At 40.6% G+C, this 22764-nt stretch overlaps 1 protein-coding gene across 1 annotated transcript in view; it reads right to left on the reverse strand.

Annotated features, from left to right (window-relative positions):
* LOC310937743 (partitioning defective 3 homolog) overlaps positions 1-22764 on the reverse strand; it is a gene marked incomplete at both ends in the record, with an annotated part of 330453 nt that overhangs the window by 98615 nt on the left and 209074 nt on the right. Inside the window, 4 exons of the mRNA XM_083902083.1 lie at positions 6020-6254; positions 9009-9239; positions 15987-16025; positions 18784-18932. Coding sequence (XP_083758209.1) covers positions 6020-6254; positions 9009-9239; positions 15987-16025; positions 18784-18932 — 654 coding nt within the window. The remainder of the gene's footprint in view (positions 1-6019; positions 6255-9008; positions 9240-15986; positions 16026-18783; positions 18933-22764) is intronic.

Raw genomic sequence — 22764 nt, forward strand, 5'->3', positions numbered from 1 at the left:
GAGTCTGGGTGTGATTCCACTGGGGTTGGATCATTAGTAGTCATAGGCCTTGTAGAGTATGGAGGGGTGCACTGCTACACTTAATTTGAGCTCTTTAATAACACACTTTATGAATTCAGTCATGTTTGCAGCCCTCTGCCTGAGACACAGCATGAGAGACATCGGTGGATCTCATTTCAGGCCAACAGGATTTCAGATTCAATTAACTACATCATGCAACACCACCTCCTCTAGCTCACACGCACACACACACACAGAGCCTCCCTCCTTCAAGGTTCATCTCAGAGCCTACGTGATCATTCTAAACATAATTACTCCAGTGCTGTCTGATGGGAGGCCCAGTGCTGCCCAATCACATTTGCATTGAGTGGACAAAAGCACAGGAAGTGTGGCCTCACAGCCAGACCCCACCACCACCACCACCATCACCCCACTGTTTTGAACGTCCATCATAAAGTCGCCAAGGCAGCCTCTCCTCCCCTGCCTTAATCATATATCCCTCAGCCTCTCCCGAAGTCTAAATGCGTCACCTCACCAGAAATTGGCAGTGACATCTTATTTTTTTTGACACCAGACACAAAGCTATGCATGCACTGACCTGACATACAGAGGAGTTGTATTGTTTTTTGTATGTATTTTTTTTTTATATATTGCCATTTGTATCTCCCTAAATTGATGCTAATCATCTCAAAGGGGGTACTCTGTTGTTGCTTGGCCCCTTGCAGGACCTATTTGGTCCATGATTGGCAGGAGGGCAATGAGATGTCACACTCAGAAGATAGCTTTGTGCTCTCTCCTTAAACATTTTTTTAAATAGCTGACCCTACTCTCTGTATCATGTCTGTAGCGACACAAGCTGTGCAGCCATGTGATAGTGATATTGGGAATGTTCACTATTTAATTCTTTCTGAAATATTCATCCATGTCAGGGCAAATGTGTGGCTTCCTTTTATGTCACCTGCACCCCCTTGAGGTAATAAATGGCACCTGCAGGACAAAATCACCAACTCAGTTGACAGGAAGCAACTTTGTAGCTCAAGGGCACATCCATTGAGTTCTTGCCCACTGGAAGTCTGGATATGTGATTTCTACTATCACTGAAAACTGCATCAATACCTCATGGCATGTCACCTATTTTTTATGTCATTACTGCCTTACTCACAGTCTTTTCCTCAATCCTGCTGCCAGTCCTTCACAGGAACAGATTCCAGCTTGATGCTGTGCCCCATGCTTGCCTTTTACTACCTCAGCACAGGCATTATGATGAGTGAGGCAGAGCACAGGAAGAACAATTATCATTTTCTCTCAGATTACATTCAGCAGATGTCAGAGCCCACATGTGGAGGCAGCTAATTGCAGTCTCCAAATCAACTGTAGTATAATGCTACAAGCATATGTGACGGTGTGTAGGAGAAGGTGGGAGTGGGAAGGGGAGGGAGCATTTATTAAATAGAGAAAATGTGTATGTTGATCCATCAGGCACGCTCTTGGCTATGTGTGCGAATAAAAAGCAAGGCTAATGCATGTGTCATGTCGATGTACTAATGATCAAACTGGCAAATCCACCATCAGCTGTTCACACCCACACGAGCAGAAAGAATCATGTGTTTTTCGGAGACACAGAGCTGCAAGGAAACACACGACCTACTCTCATGTTACACACAGCTGAGCTAACGTGGTATATCTATATTTTCAAGGCATGAGGTGGGTTTTCCATCAGCTGGTTTTTATGTACATTTTCAATTTGCGTGCAAAAATCAGACAGGAAACACAATTTGCTTGAGGAGGTGAACAAACTGGCTGTATTCATAAAAAATAAATGCAAATAAGTGTTCTGGAAATAGAACTTTCACCGCAATGGAAAAAAAAAAGAGGAAACGGTGGGAACGTTGGGTGAGAGGAGGTAGGTGAAGACTCAACTTAGTGCAATTTAGTGCAAGGAAGAAATAACAAAAAGGAAGTATCATCTAAGCACTTTTTTAATCACACACACTTTTTGATCTTGCTTTCTATGTATGTTGTGTGGCACCTCATCTTTGTGTGGTGACACTGACTTTTGTGCCGCTTACTAATCATAACTTCCAATATTTGCTTTGTGGAAAAAAACACATACAGTAATTGCACCATTTTTAACAGATTTTTCAAATCTGATATACATTTGGATGGAAACCTAGCTATAGTCATCCATGTATGTATGCAAACCCACAGCACGGATAATTAAGACTGAATGGTAGAAAACCTCCCTACACTCCATCTTTCACTTTTTCCTTATAGTCCAAACCCCTCCCTCCTCCATCTTTCCATGTAGGCTTGAGTGGGGCTTCATGTGCAGGGAGGAGCAGGCAGATGAGGTCCCAAAGCAGTGATGTTGGGTTGAAGAGGGGGGTGCAAGGCTGTCACAATGAGCTCCAGTATCAGTTGATGGCTCGGCACGAGGCATGCCACTTATCAGATTGGTGAGCGAGGGTGAGAGTGTGGGGGAAATAATACGAGTGCAAGAGTGAGAAACCCTGAGGACCAAAGGGGGGGGGGGGGGGATGCCAGGTCCCATTAACACATCGAACAACACAATGCATTTTATTTGTCCGTGCACAAATATGGAACACACGCTCATGCATGCTCCCTGAAACCGCTCAAGCTAACATGCACACTAAAATGTACAAAACAGAATTACCAAAGATCCTCAATCCTCCCTCCAGGCAGACAGTAGCACGATGCCGTGACTGCCGCTGTGAAAAGCTGCCTTCTTTTCTCATTCCCCCTCTCCCTTTCACTTTTTCTTTTCATCTTCCTTTCCCATTCTCCCTTGGTGCCCCAGTTCACTCCAGTGCACACAGCCCCACTCTCCCTCTCACCCAATCCACAGCTCCCTCCTATCTGGCCCCCATTCCTTGTCCTAAGCCTGCAGTGCATTTTTTTTATAGCTTTAACACTGTGGTTTGTCGTTCCTGCAACTGTTTGGTTTTCTTACAGTGGATGCTTTCCTTAACATTGACAATAACACATTCATTCTGATATGCATTACAAATAGAAATACACACACATAGACAATGTATGAATCTAATTAGTATGCACCTGTTCTGCAAAAAAAATAAAAAACACTTTCTAATTAGTCTGTTTAACCCAATTAAAATATTCATTTTTATGTTTTACAATTTAATGCTCAGCCTTAAAATTAATGACCCTGAATGTGTACTTTTTTACGTGCGAATGCACACATCACCGCATCAAGAGACAGTAGATAGTCTTTGATGGAGGAGGTCAGTCAGTTGCAGAGCAGATAAACAACACCTCATTAGGCATGTTGAAGGGAGTTTAGCAGGCTGGACCTGAGACATCATTGTCTGCTGCCATGCTAACAGAGCCACAGGCCAAGTTTCTAACATCTAAACAAAACTGATAGAATCAGAAAGTAATGATCACATTCTATCCACTAGAAAGGAGATGAATAATCACATCGAGTGGTTTGGGGATAATCCCACTGAAGGCAGACATGGACGCACAGTAATACATGCCTTTAACAGACAGCCCTGAAATAATCAAGCACCCCCAGGGCAAAATTCTTATCCTATGCATGCATTGACATTGCTATCCATTCACAAGATTATAAGCTATCCATTAGTGGATGGTACAGTACTCTATACCAGGCAGTCTGCAATCCTAAGGCAGTGCAGTATGAATCCGGAGAGGCAGAAAAGAGGGTTGTGTACTGCAGTTTCTTAGCTTTGGGCTTTAGCCGGTCAATTTTCTTTCCATCATGCACTTGCACACTTTCAGTCATTCCTGCACTTTCAGTATTTATCTCACTTGCTCTCACTATCCTCTCTCCCTATATTAGGCCAGCCTCCTCTCTCTTGGCTCTGATGCTAATGCACTCCCAATCAGACTGTCCATTAAGCAGACATGCACTACATGTTCATCAGACAATTCAAAGGCCTTCGTGCAAATTTGCTCACATTGCAGTGTGCTGCAAACTCCTTGAAATCTCCTTAGAGGAAGACGGTGAGAGTAAGACATGCACGGGTGAGAAATTCAGGGAAAAGTGAGTGTCTGTTTGTCCAATTCATGCGAATAAAAATACAGACATTTCCATAAGACGAGGATCAAAAAATCTGTTTGATGGTTTGATGCAACTGTGAGACAAACGTGCGGCTTCTACATGTGATTCGTAAGCCTGAGGGTGTTTCATTTACTGTCAGTCAGTCCAGTTGTCATGCACAGTAAACCATCTCCTTTCTAAAAACACTGTCAAAACCTTTGCTATAGAACTGTTAAATGTGAGATGCACTACAGATCTTTCAGTTTTTTCCCTCTTGTCCTCACATCACTTCATTTTGATCTTCACAAAAATGTTTGATAGTTTGTCCATTGGTGTACGTTCACTCTCACCTCTACTTTCTAACTATGGTTTATGGACTGTGGAGGAACTGAGAGAGTAAATACAAGGATGGTGTAGATGTGTGTGTGTGAGAGTTCCATACAGACAAATGTTTGAGGTATCATCAAGGAGCAAGAGCAGCAGAGAGAAGGGAAGACAAGGCTTGAGAGTTGGGGAGATGTGCTGCTTCAGGAGGCTGCTTCTTTGAATTCAGAAGGCACAAAGGCTGGTGTTAAATGCATGGAGAAGGAGACGGTGTCAGCGAGGCCTGCAGCATGCCAACTCTTAAGTGGCAGTGGCACTCCAAGATAATGAAGAAGGATGATGAGGCCGAGGAGGGCATGCTGAGGTCCCACGCGCAGGGCTAAATTCACAGAGCCGCCGAACATACAGGCACTCAAAAACATTTGCCAATGCTGCTGATTGTATGTCACATGGTGCCAAACCTGTGGCTTAAACTGCATCCATTGTTTACCCATTCATCAAGTTTCTCTGCATGTACTCCCGTGAACAAATGTGCATCTCAACATTTTGTACTCGCGCCTGGTGTGCGACAGGATTTGAGCCTGTATGAGTCATAACACAGGATGCCAAGACAGTGGAATTAGAAAAAAAAGAAAAAGAAGTTAAATAAGGAAGCCTCACACATCCCTCAAACCTGACCTTAAAACATGCTTGTCTTATTTATTGCTCTTTAGGGTGTCATGAGCCACGATACCCTAACTAATCCAATTTCACTAATCCCGATAAAAAAAACAACTTATGGCACGATAACAGCATGATGCACTGCCTCCACCATTAATTCATTCTATATCGGAATATGCACTGCATTAAAATAATTAATGTGACTCCTCCACTAATTTTCCTTTGCATGTTTCTGCTACACTTGGCTCTGATGTACACAGTGCATCTTGTACATGCACAACTTAGGTCATCGCACAGTAGGGAAAATAACTAAGTAAATAAATATTTGTGTTCATTAGAGCTCAGTGGCAGTTGTATAATGTTGCAGGATGAGCTAAAAAACATTGCCAGTGTCAGAGTATGGTTTGAAAATCAGCCCACAGCAGACATGAGCTATATGTAACTATTACTATTATTAGTTATTACATTTAGTTCTTTTAGTTACAGAAACTTCTCTTGTCCCCCTAAGGGAGTCCGCCTCTAAAACTGTGCAAACATATGAGGAGGCAGCTTCTGAGAATACAGATTATAAGCAAGGGTACGAACCTGAAGCCAATTGTAGCATCTTTAAAGGTCATTTATCCCCAGAACCAAGGCACAGACCCACATTAGCACCTGTATGGGCCCTGAATATAGTCTGACGGTGAACAAAATGCTGTGTGTTTGGATATGAGTGGTGTTTATGAGGGCTTATGAATAAAACATGTTGCCCCTATTAAAAATAATCTGGTTCAAAAGTGCCAGAGGTCCATTGGGTCAAGAAAGCACATCTCTCAGGGTTCAGGGAGAGAGGTCTCTGATTAGCACTGGCAACACACAGAGAATGAATTCACATTTCTGTATGATCCTGTTGTGAACGTGTTGAGCAGAATTAAATAGAGAGATAGCAGCTGAAGCTCAAGGCAAGACAGAGGTGACTTGTTTGGCAATTTGAGCTCATCTTCATCTCGCTCTTACCTGAACATCTCGCCCAGGCCCTTCAGCATGCTTTTCTTGGCTTTGATCTTGTCCTTGTCTTTCTCCTCTTTATCTCTTTCGGGTTTCTGCTTTTCCTTCCCTCCAACCTTTTCCCAATCTTTCCGGCTGTCATCTTTGGAAACGCTGCCGTTCAGCCCCGAGGCCACAAAGAGGTCACCACTGGTGGACATCGACTCGCGACCTGAGCGGGAACTTCCCTCTGTATCCTCGTCCACTGGGTTGAACAGATAAGGAGAATGTGTTACATATAGACTTTGTAAGGGAAACAGAACAGCACCAACACAGTGAGAGAAAGAGAATATAAAATGTAAGTCAGTAAAGTCAGACCAAAACTTTCACTTGATATCCCATTGATCACACATATTATTTTTCAGTTACAAAGAATCCCCTTGTAATACCACATAAACAATTAAAAAAATGTGTCTCCCATAAGGTATAACAGCTAGCAAGACCAGCCAAATTCATCTGTCTCATTAGAGCAGAATATATTTACATTGTAGACCCTTAGAGAGGAGTATTCTTTTGAACACATTTTCACTTAGCTGGATGCCTGAAGTTATTTTCAAGAGTGTACTTTTCACACAGCTCACAAGGGAACTTTATTTCCCCCCACTTCTCTGTTGCATTTCACATAAAAAAATGTTAGGACCAAATAATGGAAGTTGTAATGATCGTCATGTAAATCTGGTTCTTAAATTACATTTCTTGAATTATGTCTCATTTCAACCCAGACCCTAAATTGAGATTCAACTCCAATGTGGGGTTGATTAAACTCAAAGTTTCCATCACATCTAATCAGAACTGATGTGCAAAATGTAATTAATCTGTCACTAATTATACGTTTAAATAATCTTGGGAAAAAAAAAAAAAAACTCCCATGGATATTAATTGCAAATGTGATGTGCTGTACAATTCACGTAGCTTCTGTCTAAGCTATATCTCTGACTCTGAGGCATGAGGTAGATGTCCTTCAGATTACAACTTGTTACAGTTTTGCGTGTCGTTGTCTAAGTTCTGCCTTTGATGGAGGAGAGAAAAAGCGCTTATCGTGAGGGAAGACAAAGGAAGGGAGGCCATGATGGATCTTCGGCATACAGGATGAGACAGACTATGGGAGGGAAAAGCTGTCGCATTCACATTTCAAGGATGAACAGTGGGGTTTGTTTTCTCTTGTGATCTTTGGAGCTATCAGCTCTTTCTTTCAGCTGCCATCTCAGAGGGAATTACTGAAATGGAATCACAACATGAGGCAGGAGCACAGAGGGAACTTTCAGCTTAAACCTGCAAAATTATGCAGTTCATTGCCACACGTGACTCCTCCCTTTATTTTGTCCACCTCCACAAATTTCAGAGCCAGTTTTGGAAGTTTCAGTTCTATCACTAATCTCCAACCTAGTAATTGAACTATTTATTAACAATGCAGATCTGCCAATATCATATTAAACATTGTCCAGAGCTAACAGTAGAGATGAGTGCTTATGAATCTTTGTATTAAGTTGACTTAATATTATCTATAGAGAGAGAGCCAAATAAAATGGAATTATTTTGATTTGATTTTCTTTCTTTAAAATGACAATTTCACAATTTCCAATAACAGCAGGAGCATTTATGAAAATGACAGGAGACAAAAGATAATTTGAAATGACAAACCAGTTCAGGAAAAAATAATGTGACTTTACTGAAACGTTAGTGTTACTGTGTCCCTGCTTTAATAATCAAATATTTAAGCAACTGCTTTTCACTGAGGAATAACAGACAAGCAAAATGAGGAAGCACAGATGTTTTTTTTTGCCATTTTGTGTTTCATCATTTCCAAAATTATTCCAAAACGATGAAACGCAACGTAGCACAGGAGGAGGTGCATTTTGCCCTGCAGGATATCTTTGGGGACACATTTTCCTTAGGTGATGCCACATTCTTATTTTATGTAAATAAAAGTCTGGGAGCAGAGGAAAGCAGAGGCTTATCTGTCAACTTTGACTATTAACCTCAGTGACGAGCACAGACTGGCTGCTTTTATCTAAATTGAAAAACAGAGTTATTTGAATATCATGAGGGAGAATGCAATATACTGCGGCGAGGGAAATCGGTTGCTTTCCCCATTTTTCTTCGGCGAGATAAGACTGTATTTAGTGGCATGCCGACAGAGCTTATGAGAACAAAGCATTTCAGGCAAATAATTTGTTCTTTCTCAAACATCCCCCAGCTTTTATAATGGAATCCTTTAATGGTGAATGGAAATTTATATCTAGTGATTACTCTTGTGGTGTTGCAGTGTTATTACCTGTCACAAAACATAAGACGACTGTCCCTCTGTATCCAATGCATGTCTTTGTGTCATCAAACACCAAGCAGAAATGGATATATCCATTCAAACAGAATGTGGCATGTGTTTCTTCTTCTCCTCTCTTCTTTATAGATGCTGACAAACTAAGGTCATTTTGGTTTCAGGCCCAGTTAGGCATGCAGAAAAACTAATGTGGCAAACCTGCGTGGTATTATATACCAAAACTAACTGGCAAGCACTTAAGCAACTTCACTTTGTTTGTAATCATAGTCAATATACAATGCAATATTTGTGTAAGACGGATACAAAAGGGACCTGATGTATGTGAGGGAGAAGCACGCATTACTTTGAAAAAACATGGCAATGCACTTCACAATTATGCAATCTCCAGGGAAATCATGTTGCCACGTTCCCTCGCAATTCCACTAAACATGAACTACAATATGTGAATATTAATGACTATGTAACATACTGTCGATGCTTATTGCAAATATGCTTTGTGACACTCGCATCTCTCCAGCAAGTGGGGGATTCCTAACCTCGTTTACTGGGGGGAAGCTTTATTGAGTTGGCCTATGTTACACAAACCAAATTTATCACAATTATCTACAATGTACAGTATGAAACATTATGTTGGATCACCACTCTGAACAGAATCGTATCCAGTGTTTAAAGACTCACGTGTGTCCATGCTGTTCTCCTCTTCTGTTGTTGCGGTGCCGGGTTTCTCATACGATTTGTCAATTGCAGCTCGGAAGCTTTCATTGCAGCCGCGGCCTCTGACAATCCGTGACCTCGGCCTGTTGACGTTAATCTCACTTTTCAGCGTAGCCCCGGCAACAGCAGTCTGTAGACTTTCGAGGGAGCTCGACTTTTTCAGGCCCAGTGAGGGTCCGACTTGTTCTCCAGAGCCTGTAGAAAGAAGACATCGTGTGTCACTGAGGCCAGCAGACTAATGGTGTGTGAGACTATAGCAACCGAAAACCTATCATCATTGAGCTCATTGCATGTCGATGAATCATTTACATGTTTTTAGTTTTGTATGGGATGGTGTTATGTGCGGCACTTGGCAGGCAAAGAGAAAGTGTGAGTCTGGCAATTAACGTGGGAAACAAATGATGCCATTGCCTGGCCAATGAAGTGTGTGAAATGAGATGAGTATTATGAGTATGAGTTAGTATCCCCACACAGACATTCTCCTGTTGAATATCATGATTCAGCCTTTGTTCTCGAGTCTTCAGAGTAAAATCAAATCATACAGCTGAGATATAATAATGCAAATAAATGAAACATCAACAGCAGCAGTATACCAGAGTGATTATAGTGTTATACTAATCTATTATGAATTTCAATAAATGTTTAGATGGACTGTGAAAACAAAAAACTGTTGGTGGTCCTCTGACACTCTTTCTATTGCTCATATGAATGAGACTAAACAGACAGAGACTAAACAAACCTAAGTTGATTCATTTCCAGCACCATTCTTTTGTGTGTTCCCTGTCTCATCTTAGCACAAACAACATCTCACAGCTGTAATGTTTTCCTCCCCTTCTGTGGTCTCCACATGTCGACAAAAAAATACAGGTAATACCCAAACATAACAGCAGTACCATTAAGGCAACAACAATCTGATCAGTTAACTTCTTATTTTAGTTAGCCTGAAGGACACAAACATCAAATGGAGCAGTTTGGTTTGAGCAGTACGGCACATATTTTTTTGTGTTTTGGAATAGCACTAAAATAACCAGCCACTACCGTTCCATTTTTTGGCTCCCTTCTCTTGTGAGTAAAATAGTACAGTAAAGATGGAGCTAGGACTTTTAAATAGCACTCTATCACTAAGAAGAAGAAAAAGAAGAACTTGTCTTGTGTCGTGTTCAAGGTCATTGTTGATGATTTGTTGTCGTCTCATCACAAGACAAGATGCTGAGCCCTGTCAAAGAAGAATTTCAGTCACCCCTTGGGTCAGACAAATAAAGATTCTATTCAAGTATATCTTGCTGATGCATCCAATAGCTTATGACCCGCTTACCAATGCAAGCCTGACCCAAGGATTACCATTCCAAATCATACTGTTCTGTACCAAACAGAACCATACCATGACAGAAACACAGCTATAGGTAATGCATATGCAGCAAGTAAACTACGACACAAGTAAACTGATAAATTGTGTGCATGATACAAATATAGGGCTGCTATAGTATACATTATTTTTTGGTGATTTCAGAAGTTGCCTCTTACTTGTAAAACAGTCTGATCTATAAGCTGGCAGACCCTCTGTGCAGAGAGCAAAGTGATTGTTCATCAGTCTACCCTTTTCCAACACTGAAGCCAGGCCCTGAAAAGCTGTAATTATTTTCCAATGCCTGCCAGAGGTTTGTTTAGGGTATGTCAGTGGAGCGCGACTCAGGTATTGGTATTTCATTTTGTCAGTGAGCGTCTGTCAGTTCCCCGGAGCTCTTACCTTACCTGCCAGTAGGTAAACAAACAACCTGGTTGATTTTCTGTCCCCTTTATTCTACCCTGCATTTGGCGTGCTGCGCGCTGCTGTCAAACATGACAAGATGGATTTCTAAAAATGTGCAAGTGAAGCCTTGTTAGATAAAAACTTCTAGAGTATTGGTAATAATGGATAAGCTGTTTTTTCAATTACTTGAGCAGCCTTAGTGACTCTCTCAGGACAAAGCACACGTCGATGAAGTCTGGACAGAGTGGCTTTGTTTCTTTACGACTCCCTGTAGTCCACATAGACCCTCCACATGTAATGAATGTGTGCTGCTGCTTCCTCTGTGGATTCATGTGGTGTAAATGAATGTCTCCAACAGCTCTTCCTGTTGGTTTTCAATCGCAAATGTTTCTCTACGGCCCCCATCTACTCCCACTAAACAGAACACACACACACATACCGGGTGTATATGTTTGTATGGCTGCGCCCCATGCAGTGACTCCTCAATAGGCACAAGAACCCAAACTCATGACATACACACTTTGTCACTCTGTCTTTTCACATCAACAAGACCCTCGACATGTTTAAAGTGGCCTAAATGAGGCATGACCCTGTGCTGTGAGGTGATCACAGCAGATCTTTACATGGAGGCTTGTGTGGCCAAACACAGATTAGGCAAGAAAAAATAAGAAAATAAGAAAATAAACCCCATCACTGAAAGAAAACAATTTGAGAGCGTAAAATGGAGTTTGTTTGCGTGCACAAGAGACTGACGCAGGAAGAGGAAAATAATCAAGCACCATGAATTCACAAAGGTTAAAAGCAGGGTATGAACAAGTTAAAGCGACACAATGTAGATTTTCTTCAAATAACATTATTTAAGACTAGTTTGACAGGACATCAAAGCCTGAGCAGGTCTGCGTTGTCTGTTTTGGCACAACGTAACTTCTGGTTTTCAGGTTCATGCCACAAAAAGAACTACAAAAGTCCACTTTATAGCGTACATCACAACCAGAAATTACATTGTTTACATATCTGTTTAAAAAGAGTGAATACTGTCAGCACTGTGCAGAAATGCACATATGCAGCTACTGTTATCATAATTGCACTGATGGCAGCTTGTCTGTTTTGTTGGCTGGATGCCTTTGCTTTTTCTTTCTTGATCCCTTAACCAAGCAAAGCTGCAGACGCTCACTGGTGATTAGCCACCTGGTTCAAATATTAATTTTTGTCAGTTTACTTGCAGAGCAAAAATTGGTAACGCTTTCTTTTACAGTCCCCTAATTACCTGGTATTTAGCTGGTAAATTCATGGTAACACTAAAGTGTTGCTAGGTAATTACCAAGGGTAATAAGATAAGTAAATACAGTGAAACCGTTGCCAAAATACTGGGTAATGCACGGTAATGTACTCGGTAAGTAAAGTAAAACTGTACTGTAAAAGAAAGCCAAGCTTGTTTCCATGTAATTACACACATTTTTAGGGTTAGGTTTGTTAGATTACCCCTTGGGTAAATAGCTAGTAATTAGGGGACTGTAGGTACCTGCTTATTACCAGTTTATAACCCAATAATACACTTACATTTACCATAGTTTTGCCATAGTTTAGCTGTACATACCTTCTTATTAACAGCAGTAATAACACGCTATAATTAACTATATAGTTACCAGGTAAATGCCCAGTATTTTGGCAACAGTTTCACTGTATTTACTTTCTTATTACCATTGGTAATTACCTAGTAACACTTTGGTGTTACCATGAATTTACCAGGTAAATACCTGGTAATTAGGGGACTGTAAAAGAAAGCGTTACCCAAAAATTTAATAAAAGGCTGTGCCTTATCATTTCATATTTCAATGGTGGAACATTAAAGTAACTGAAATTTCCCCTGCTACTTGTAGGATCTTTCCTCTTATAGAGGCTAATTTTGCTGTGTTTGCAACAAATGCACCTTTACTAAGAGACATATCTGGTGTCATAGTAGACAGTTAGGCTAACAGGTCAGCTGTTAGCCAGTGGTGTTGTGTTCCCAGGCTGGAAATCCTACTCTTATGTACTTAACACACCATTTCCCTTACTTTTTGTCAATGTTAATACAAGTGTCCAGTCCCAAGAGAACCTGGAGTCAATCCTGAAAGTACCATTCAAAATAAATGAACACCAATCCAATAATGCATCCAATTTAGTGAGAAGCACAAGTGTGTGCCTTCAGGCTGCAGTAGACAGCAAAATGAAACTTTACTGTGTACTACAAATGTCTCTGGGGTCAAAAGTTCTCAGGTTGCAGGAAGAGAAGATAGATTTTACTGCTTATTTCCGCAGATGAGTTTGGACCATTTCTGATTACTATGACACATTTTGATGCCAGGAAAGCATAAAAAGCCTTACGAGAGCAAGAGAATGCAAGTAAAAATCATGTAATTCATTTCTTTGGAAGGAGTAATCTCATCATATGAAGGACAAGAGAGGACGGTCTAAAGAATAAATATATTATACAGATAAATTGCTGCAGATAGAGCTCAGCAGAAACATGCTGTAATTTTTATTCTCAATCAACAAAGTACAAAAAATATCACTTGAATTTTAAGTTTGTAAGCTTGTGCATTAATCCTGCAGACAGCGGACATGCAGAAACATGTTTGACACAATGGAATTGCAAGTTACAGCCCATAATATGCAACAGTTCAAGGGAACACAAATGACATCTGCTGTACTTGGAAACAGGGAATTATTCTCCCGCTTGGTATTCCGTACCATGATCCCCTTTGCAATTGTTTCTCGTCATCTTGGTGAATGACTGAGAGAAGCAGACAGACAAAGGGAATGGGAGAGCGAAGCAAAGAGAGAGAGTTTGCCCACAGACCCCGGCTGCCTCGAACCTGCCTTTGTTTTCATCAGAGAGTGCCCTGGCTCTCCTGGGAGAGTTTGACGGACAGCTCTCTGTATGCCAGTCTATTATGCGATTCCTATCACACAACAGAGGCCTTGGTGCTCTGCTCCTCATCTCCGTCTTATTCAGAGGGATGAAAATACATATTTCTCCCATTGCATACAAACATGGGCTTGTCTCCCCCATATGTCTGGAGGAGACATGCAAAGCATCATCATGAAATACAAAAAGAGATAAAACAATTAAACCAACATTTGGTTTAATTGATAATATGCAGAAAGAGCACATAGAATTTTGCCATGACTTAAGCCAAAAATGGCCATTGTGCTGTTGTGTTTCTTCGCCAGATTAAGGGCAAGGACGGTTAATTGCAGAAAATCCATTGCCATTAAACGTTAGGGGGGAGGTATGGCAAACTGCATGAATAAATCAGCAGCAGTTATTACAGGGACAGGAGCCCATAGTATAATTAGAGCAACTAAAACTATGCTCCCCGGCCATTATTCACCACAGGCCCTTGCATGTAAAGATCTGTGTACAGACAGGAGCTCCATTACAAGTAATTTATTCAGAGCGTCAGGGCTTTAAGCAGGGCGGTAAAAGGGTAATTATGTTAAAAATAGCCTCCAAGGTGGTCGAGGGAAGGCCATGTCCAGGTATCCTATCGGAAGGGAGGCCTTCCTGGGTCAGCCTGGCTTCTTTGTCAATGCCAGCTGTGCATCATTAGTCTGACAGAGGACGTCCTCCATATGCTAAACGCGTGTCAAAAAGGAATCATCAACCCACACTTGTGCTTAATATCTTAATCACGGATGCTGGATAGCGTCCTTTAGGTGCTTTTCAGACTTGGTATTAACACCTATCCTGAGAAATCCAATCAAAAGTGGACAGCATCAAATATGACTGTTCACGCTTGACATAAACATGCATCCTGACTGCTGACCACATGTCATCGGATGTAGCAAAATGACATCTTTAAGCAGTCTAACTATGCAGCCCATGGCCAAGTGGAAGGGCATTGTGCTTGGGTGACCCTCCAGTTACAGGTCAAGGGCTGGGGTGCCCCTGAGCAAGGCAGCCGAACCCCAATTGCTCCTTGGGTACAGATAAGTGCTGCCCTCTGCTCCTGTGACCGGTATGTGTTCACAACTGGTGTTTAAAAAGAGTAGGTTAAATGCAAATGTCAAATTCACTATCACAAATTGGTGTGTGTGCAAATGAAACACATTCTAATTATAGCAAGTAGAACTTAGGTATGAAGGTAATGTCACATACATGTCTTTTTCCAAATGTCCCACAAGAGGAACAGTAGTGCAAACGTTTCAGGCACCATCAGCTCTGTTGTTTTTTCTGTCTGTCAAATTCTGTGATCATGTGAATTTGGAATGAAGTGATGAGAGTTAAAGCTGGTCTTCTATATTAGCAAGCTGTCAATCAGTTTAACTCATGCAACATGTGTATGTAAAGCTCAAGCTTGTCTTGAATAAACCTGGCGTAATAGACATTTTTTGCAGAAGATATTTCTTTAAATGGAATAGTAGGACAAACCCAGGATTTACCAGTAACATGAATTAAGGTTCCACTGCAGTATTAACAGAGCTGTGTTATTGTTCAAGCGTAAGGGTAGATCATGCTACTTGGAACCTGTAGAGCATGTTTTTTTTTTTTTTTATTAATTATTATTATTATTTTTATTATTTTTATTTAATAAAAAGTTCAAAAATATTATCTGGATGTGTTCCAGTAAAGTGAAATAGAAACAATTATCCTCTATTGTTGTTATAGCATTGCTAAAACACAGTGCTGTATATTAAGCATGTTAGTTTAAAATTAGCACTCTCATTGAATTCACTCAAAAATATCTCCCTGTGACACAGTCATCAGCTCATTCTGTGTTAATTTAATAGAGTAACTGCACTCTAATGTGCAGAAATCTGAGCTAAAAACTGTCTGACAATGATGGATCAATTGCAGTTGAGCTGAAGAGGCAATGAACTGGCAATGTCTCTCTGTCGCAAATGCCACTCCATTCCCTGGCTCTCTCTAACACTACACCTCCTGGAGTAAAGGGGTGTTTTCTTCAATAATTTGCACTGCAGAACAAGCACAATGGCACCAGATCCCACATTAGTTGCCAAGTCTCTATTCAATGCCATGCAACTCGCTGTCAGTAATATAACAACCATCATTTGATCATGCTGTAATTACCTCCAAAAACACTCTCCTCCATTTGCATCTAAAGGTGCCAAGATCACACAGCTAATAATTCCTGGTTATGTGCTAGGGACTGCTGTATTGAGCTGGTCTGGACATGGTTGCTTACCTCCACTGGTTCTTGTGCTACAGTTAATCTCATGTGCTACTGTTTAAGAGCATAAACGTCGAGTGGTTAGTGCATTCTGTGTCATGTCACTGAGCACATGCAAAGCAGAGGCAGAAACAGAAAGTGCAGGCAGATACTGAATGTCTTGAGAATAGCACTATAAGTGGTGCTGATATCACACCTTATACAAGAGACTGTCAATCATGACGCTCACAAGGTAAAATGGCTGTGGAAACCTATTACTGTCAGCTACAACACCTTATGCCTTTCTTCTCTTTCCTTCCCTTTCTGTTTAAAATGGGTTTGAACTGCTTGATGTCTGACTGGTTAAGCATTTCAACAACGATGGACTTCAAAGTCACAGAATCCATCTGCTGATGTAATTTGGGAGCACCTGTAACACGATTAAAATGAGGGACAAAAGTACCCATAGTGAAGGAATAAAATGAGTCAGTGGGGGACAGCGTGTTAACTTAGTCACGGTAGCTTTGAAAGGAAAGGGCAGCTTTATTAATGTGCTAATGAAAAGCAGAGAGGTATGTTACACATTTCATTTCACCTAACTTCTGAAAGCAAACTTGTCACTGACCAACACTGTGACAAAGACAAGGCTTAAGGGTGAGCATTGGGAATATGTTCTTTAATTTCATTTCCCAGTTCTATTTTACATTACCCATAGGCCATCTTTCATCATTTCATGAATCATTCCATGAAAAAAAACTACAGTATTTCATGCCTGTGATAAATTGAACATGTGTGCGTCATAGCTAATCACAATATGTAGATTTCACTTTGAACACAGACCGTACAAGCCTGTGTCGCAGTCTGTTACCCTCGACACCTCATCTCCATGCTCAGCTCAATTCTGCATGGATTTCCCACTGACTTACCATTCTCATTCCACCCACCAGATGTCCCTGGACTGTCCCTGGAGTTTTTTATTCCCCCACTACACTTGCTCACCTGTTGTACTTATGTATTCACCTGCAGCTTCTCTGTCCAACTTTACAGTTCTTGCTTATTATTTAAAAACCCTGTCAGTGTTTCTTCCCATATGTATTTGTCTTTGTTCTGCTCTGTGTTTGTATTTATTGGCCTTTACTTGCCTGTTTAACCATATTTTCAAAGTTCCATTCTTGACTTTTTACTTTTCACATGCCTTTTCTTTGGTCTGTGTTTGGATCCTGCTTTGCCTGTGTTGTACCAGCTTGTGGTGAGCAGGATATGTCTCTGCTCAGAAATAATGTCAGTGATTATGCTATGAAAGTTGTTATTAGTTCATTTTTTCCCTGCAACACCTCAACACTATGCTATCCTCACTGATGTATTATGACTTGTTTTTATGTGCAGGCATTTCTAGCAGGATATTTCACAATCTCAAGTATGAAAGTACAAGTCATTTTTTCACATCACAAGGAGTGACAGAACAACAATAGAGATATGAAAAGATCAATAACACATTATGTGAGGTAGCATCTTGTCTCCTTCTAAAAACAACTAGTTTCTCAAACTAATTGATATTCTGAAATACATGCTGACGCCAGTTGGCTCAATTAAGAAGCTTTTGCTGATTCAACCTGATGATAAAATGTGCAATTGCAATTATGAGGACTATCGTGGTGGGATCTTAGAAGCCTGCCCATTCTACTCACTTCCTGCCCCAAGTAATATCTGATTATATTCCAACATAAGAATATAATGGACACTGTTTTTAGCCAATTATGTTCACAGTGAAATCTATCCCATGATCTTTTAACATATTTCTTCGAAGCAGCTCATTCAACTAAAAGTTTGTTAAATAACGTAGAAGTTTTAACGCTGAAGGGCAAACACAAAAATGTTTTGCTGAAAACCACATAGCACTGAGTGCAGTGACCAACTCTGTGGAGAGTCAAAAGGTTTGTGTTGGTCTCTGGGCTCCTTGTGGAGGAGAGTTAGTTGTTATCTGTTGTGATTAACCAGTGATCCAAGAGAAGGCAGCATCTGCCCCAGCCTCTGTGGGAGAGCTTCTGACTGACACCATTTTCTTCCCTGGATACGGTCTGTGTTTTCCAGTGTGTGCCTGTGTGTGAGTGCATCACCAGCCTCCCCATCACTTAACAGTCACAAGGGCAGTGTGCACTTGTTCCTGGTGTTTTCACCCATGCTTCACTGGGAAAAAAAAGGTACTGGGATGTGGAGGCCAAATAAGGACATAGGTGGTGTTTGGACTCTCCATGTTTGATAAGGTAAACGTATCTGTTAATGTTGCATTGTTTGTGTTTATTGTTGGGGTAACACAGGTGTATGCTGCTGTTTTGCTGCACCTGATTATATAAAGTATATAATGAAAAAAATACTGTACATCTGTATATTCTGGCTGTTTGTTTCTTTTTTGTCTGGCCTGACATTTTTATAAGGAATGTTGCACTATGGTCATAATAGCCAATGCCAATCAAATTTTGATTTTCTCAAGTTGAATGTACACTAAATATAAAACAGCGAGCTAGCTATTGCTTAGCCAGGACCAGTTGCTAGGCAACCACTAGAGACTCTGGGAAGTTGGAGTTCTGTTAGTTAGCAGTAACCATTGAAAAATAGTACAATCCACCTTCATAAAGTTATAAACATGTGGTGATGGGTTAATTAGAATATATTCCTGAATGTTGAACTTTTCTGCAGTGATGTACTATGATCTGTTACCATTTGGCAGACATTATAGGGTGCCATCCCTATATACCTGAGTATGCAGCTCATTTGGGGAAGCAAGTAAAGGAAAATGGGATGTAATAAACATCCATCTCTCCATAGCACTTACCTAAATCCATGCTCTTTGACTTGCGGCTCTTCATGACCTCCAGCTCGGCTGGGTTGTTATACTGTTTGGTGCGTTTTTCGGACATACTCTGCCGACCAAAACCCTCCCTCTGGAATGAACCATCAGGGTCCGCGTCGGGACTGAGCGAGCTGCAGTTAATGATAATGAATAAAAGAAAGAGGGAGAAACAGGAGAGAAAAAAAAAAATTACATTTACATGAGTCATGGTCAATGCACAGCGATTCTAAAATAATTAATTTTAATCCAATAATTATCCAATTAAAGAATACATTTTATAATCATCAGCCTCAAGTTGTCTTTATATTGCTGGAGGGTATCTTGGTAATAAGACTGGGAGATAAAAATCAATCTATTAATATTCATACGCTCCAGCCTTTCAGCCCAAAACACACATACACACAGTCCAAACCTTTATTTCAATGTCTATTATAATCAAGGACACCTCCACCTCTGCTGGGTTTGCCACACACCCCCAATTTCAGAAAAGGAGGCCTGGCTAAGATGTGTGATATTCCAATGGGGTTTGGGTGCTGTGGGGTCACGGCCACTCAATAACCCACAACCCCCCTCCTCGTCCTGTATGTCTGGAGCAGTGGCAGGAGGCCGGCCCACCACAGCACACTCCCTTTGAGATCCTCTATCTCTGTCTGGATCTTAATTGAAAATCGGAGGGGAGTGGGTAAAGGAGATTCGGAGAGGGGGACACGGGTATCTGAATGCATTAAAGTGCGTTTACAATTAAGGTGAGCACATCTTGCCATTTGAGGGGACACAGAGAAGGGAGGGGAGGCAGCGTAATGCATAGTCTAAATGCTAAATGCATGAGAGGATGCTGTCACTGATTCTATTGTTCTGTTAATGGTCGAGAATTGCTATTAAATAACTGTTTGCATTGTTATCACCAATATCCTAAATTTCAATAAAACATCTTTCATATTTTTAGTAGACAGTATAAATATGTTTTTTTGTAGATGTACCCTATTGAAATATGCTCCTCGTCACACTCTTCAGTAGTTGCATTACTTAAAAACACCTTTATGACCACTTGTTTGCATGTAAACAATTCCTATTTGGTTTGTCAACCCCATTTAACAAAGGAGCTGTTTCATATGTCACAGAGAGGCCGGCGTGAACATCACGTCACTTCGCTGTCACGCACACCTGACAATCCCAACGAAGATCAGCCTGCCTTACAGGACCAGCACAGGCTGACAAACGAAGAGAGGGAGGTGGAGCAGGAAGAAGAGAATGACAGCACAGATGTATTATTCATTTATTCATCATCCCTTGCTTTTCTCTGCTCATCATTCCAAGCCCACAAAAAACAGCCTGCCCTCTCTTTTTTTTTTTTTCATTTTCCGCAAATGTCATCTGTCGGAGCGTGACTGAGACGGCACAGATGAGAAAGGATGTTTTTTTTCAGCCTGAATTTGGATTTTCTCCGCTCTTGCAGGATTGTGTTTCTAAGGGAAAATTATCAGACATAGGACATAGAAAAAAAACAACAAAAAAACGAGAACCCAGCAGGTGGGATCATGTTGTGCAGGTAGAGACAGTTGGCGTGTGTGAGAGCTATTACAGCTGGGTTGAATTAGAAACCATGCTTGTCTGAGAAGGAATGGTGAGAAATCTGTGAACAGTTAGAGTGACATTCAGAGAGACAGCCCAGCAGTGGTGCAAATTCACTTTGGAGCACATCGGATCTGTTGGTTTAAGCTGTGGTTTTGATATTCCATTTTATTTTGGTTCACACAGTATCAATTGGTCGGGTTCAGGGTAACCTCGAGAGAAATTATTAGGTGTGTGTGTTTGTGTGTGTGTGTGTCTTTTTAAATATCTCACAGAACCAGGCGTACTAATCGTTTGAACTCTACCTTCACTTTGAACTCTAGCGTGAATATGTATATAACTAGGGCAATCCTTCATATCTTTGAGCTTAGTTTGATAACCACAGAAGTTTCTAAAGCAAATTTAGAGCAAATTAAATGAACACAAAACTAATTTTATGTGACAAACTATCAAATAAGCTTGCTACTCAGTCCTCAATTACAGATCATAGTTTCACTTTCAACTGAATATAAAAGTTCAGTGCAGTGAGATACTGCGCTGAATCACTTTGCTCTGATCATGATTCTTCTTAAGCTCCAACACTGCCAACTTGCAGAAAGAAATATTAAGAGAAACAACCTTCTCTGGCTGAAGCTATGAAGAAGTTAACCCACACTGTATAGGGACGATCGCTGCTTTGCTCGAATATTTGATGAAAAATGTATTGAACAGATGACAATAAAAATATCTTGGCCACTGAACTCTCATAGAAATTTGATCATCTACAGAGTGGTATAAACTCTTTCACAGATCATTCATCTTGTCCATGCCTCTGAGTTATTTTTAATAGATGGCCCAGTCCATTTGGATAATACATTCTCTCATCTTCCCTTCTTTAAGCAGTGTTTAAAAGCAATTTCCGCCATTGCGAGCAAATGCTTTCCTCTGCATTTGAAGTCCCCCATCATCTAAAATTAACCGGCCTGAGGATTGCTCACAGGCAAATCAACATCTTTAACTTGCATTTTGCATCAACTCGTTCCTGTCTCCCTCACAGACAGTTGAATGCGACAAACTGCACATCTGTGTTGTTGCTAAGTGGTACGTGTTAAAATGTCTCTGTGCTTATAATTCACCATGATAGGATTTTCTTCTTTTTACCCTCTTCCAATGTTTCTTACCCTCATTTAAAAATGATCCAAAAAGGCAAGTCTCAAGCATCCTATATAGAAAAGTGCTGCTCTGTTTGAGCCACTATATCGCAGAGCTCTGTGCATTCATTTCAATGCCTCAGAGGTGGAGAGCAATGCTGGGAAAGTTGATTCTTGGTCCTTCTGAAGTTTGGACAAAGGCAATTCAGCTGACTGCATGAAGAGCTGAGCTGGGCCAAAGAGTTTGACGGTGCTTTCAGTCATATCATGAGAAGTTGGTGTATAGGTCTGTGATGCTGGCAGCAGGTGCACCAGCAGACACTGAAAGGTACACACACACACACACACACACACATATATATTACATACATATATATATATATATATATTTATATATATATATATATATATATATATAAATATATATATATTAAATGTTGAGAATTACAGATTCTTGTAAAAGACCACCTTTGCAGAATTCTAATCATTAAAGCTACAGTGCACAACTGTTGGTATTTGTGTTTTTTTTTTTTTTGAATGACCAGTATTTTCAGCAGTAGTTCCTGGAACTATTTGTGTGTGAATTTCAGTCGAGCCCTCTTGCTTTACGAGCACAATGTTGCTGTTGCCTCCATCTGTCTTATAAAACAAATCACTTCCTGTGCACCATGCGGGAATATCACCAGGCTACATGAGACCTAAACACTGCTACACTGAGGAACACATGGGCCTTTTTAAATCCAAACTTAAAACAGATTTATTTAAAATGGCTTGTAATACCCAATAGCGTGGTGACAGTTTCTATTCTTTTTTAATTCTTTTTATTATTATTTTATTTTTGTGTATTTTTATTTGCTATTTTCATGAGTTTGTTCTTAACGTCTGCTTTTAATGCTGAGTGTCTGTAATGCTTTTATTTTGTAAAGCACTTTGGTCAACTGTGGGTTGTTGTAAAGGGCTACAGAAATAAAATACAGAACATTACATTACATAGGCAGTGGTGAGGAGCTGATTGGCTTCACCAGCATTGAGTTAACTCTGACAATGGTTTGAATATGATAAACATTTATTCATATGTAAAGGTTTGTGTGATTTGGTGTATTTTCTGTTGACATGTGATGAAGCGACAGTCCTCAGTCTTTCTTTTGGATTTAGAGTTTTAACTAGAATTAACTTCTCCAGGCCGATTCATGGTGAGAGACTGATTGACCACATAAAAAAATACCTCGCTTTGAGTGTGTGTGGAGGTTCCTTTGGCACC

This window comes from Microchirus variegatus (genome assembly GCF_963457635.1).
Source record: "Microchirus variegatus genome assembly, chromosome: 15".
In the NCBI taxonomy this organism is placed as follows: Eukaryota; Metazoa; Chordata; class Actinopteri; order Pleuronectiformes; family Soleidae; genus Microchirus; species Microchirus variegatus.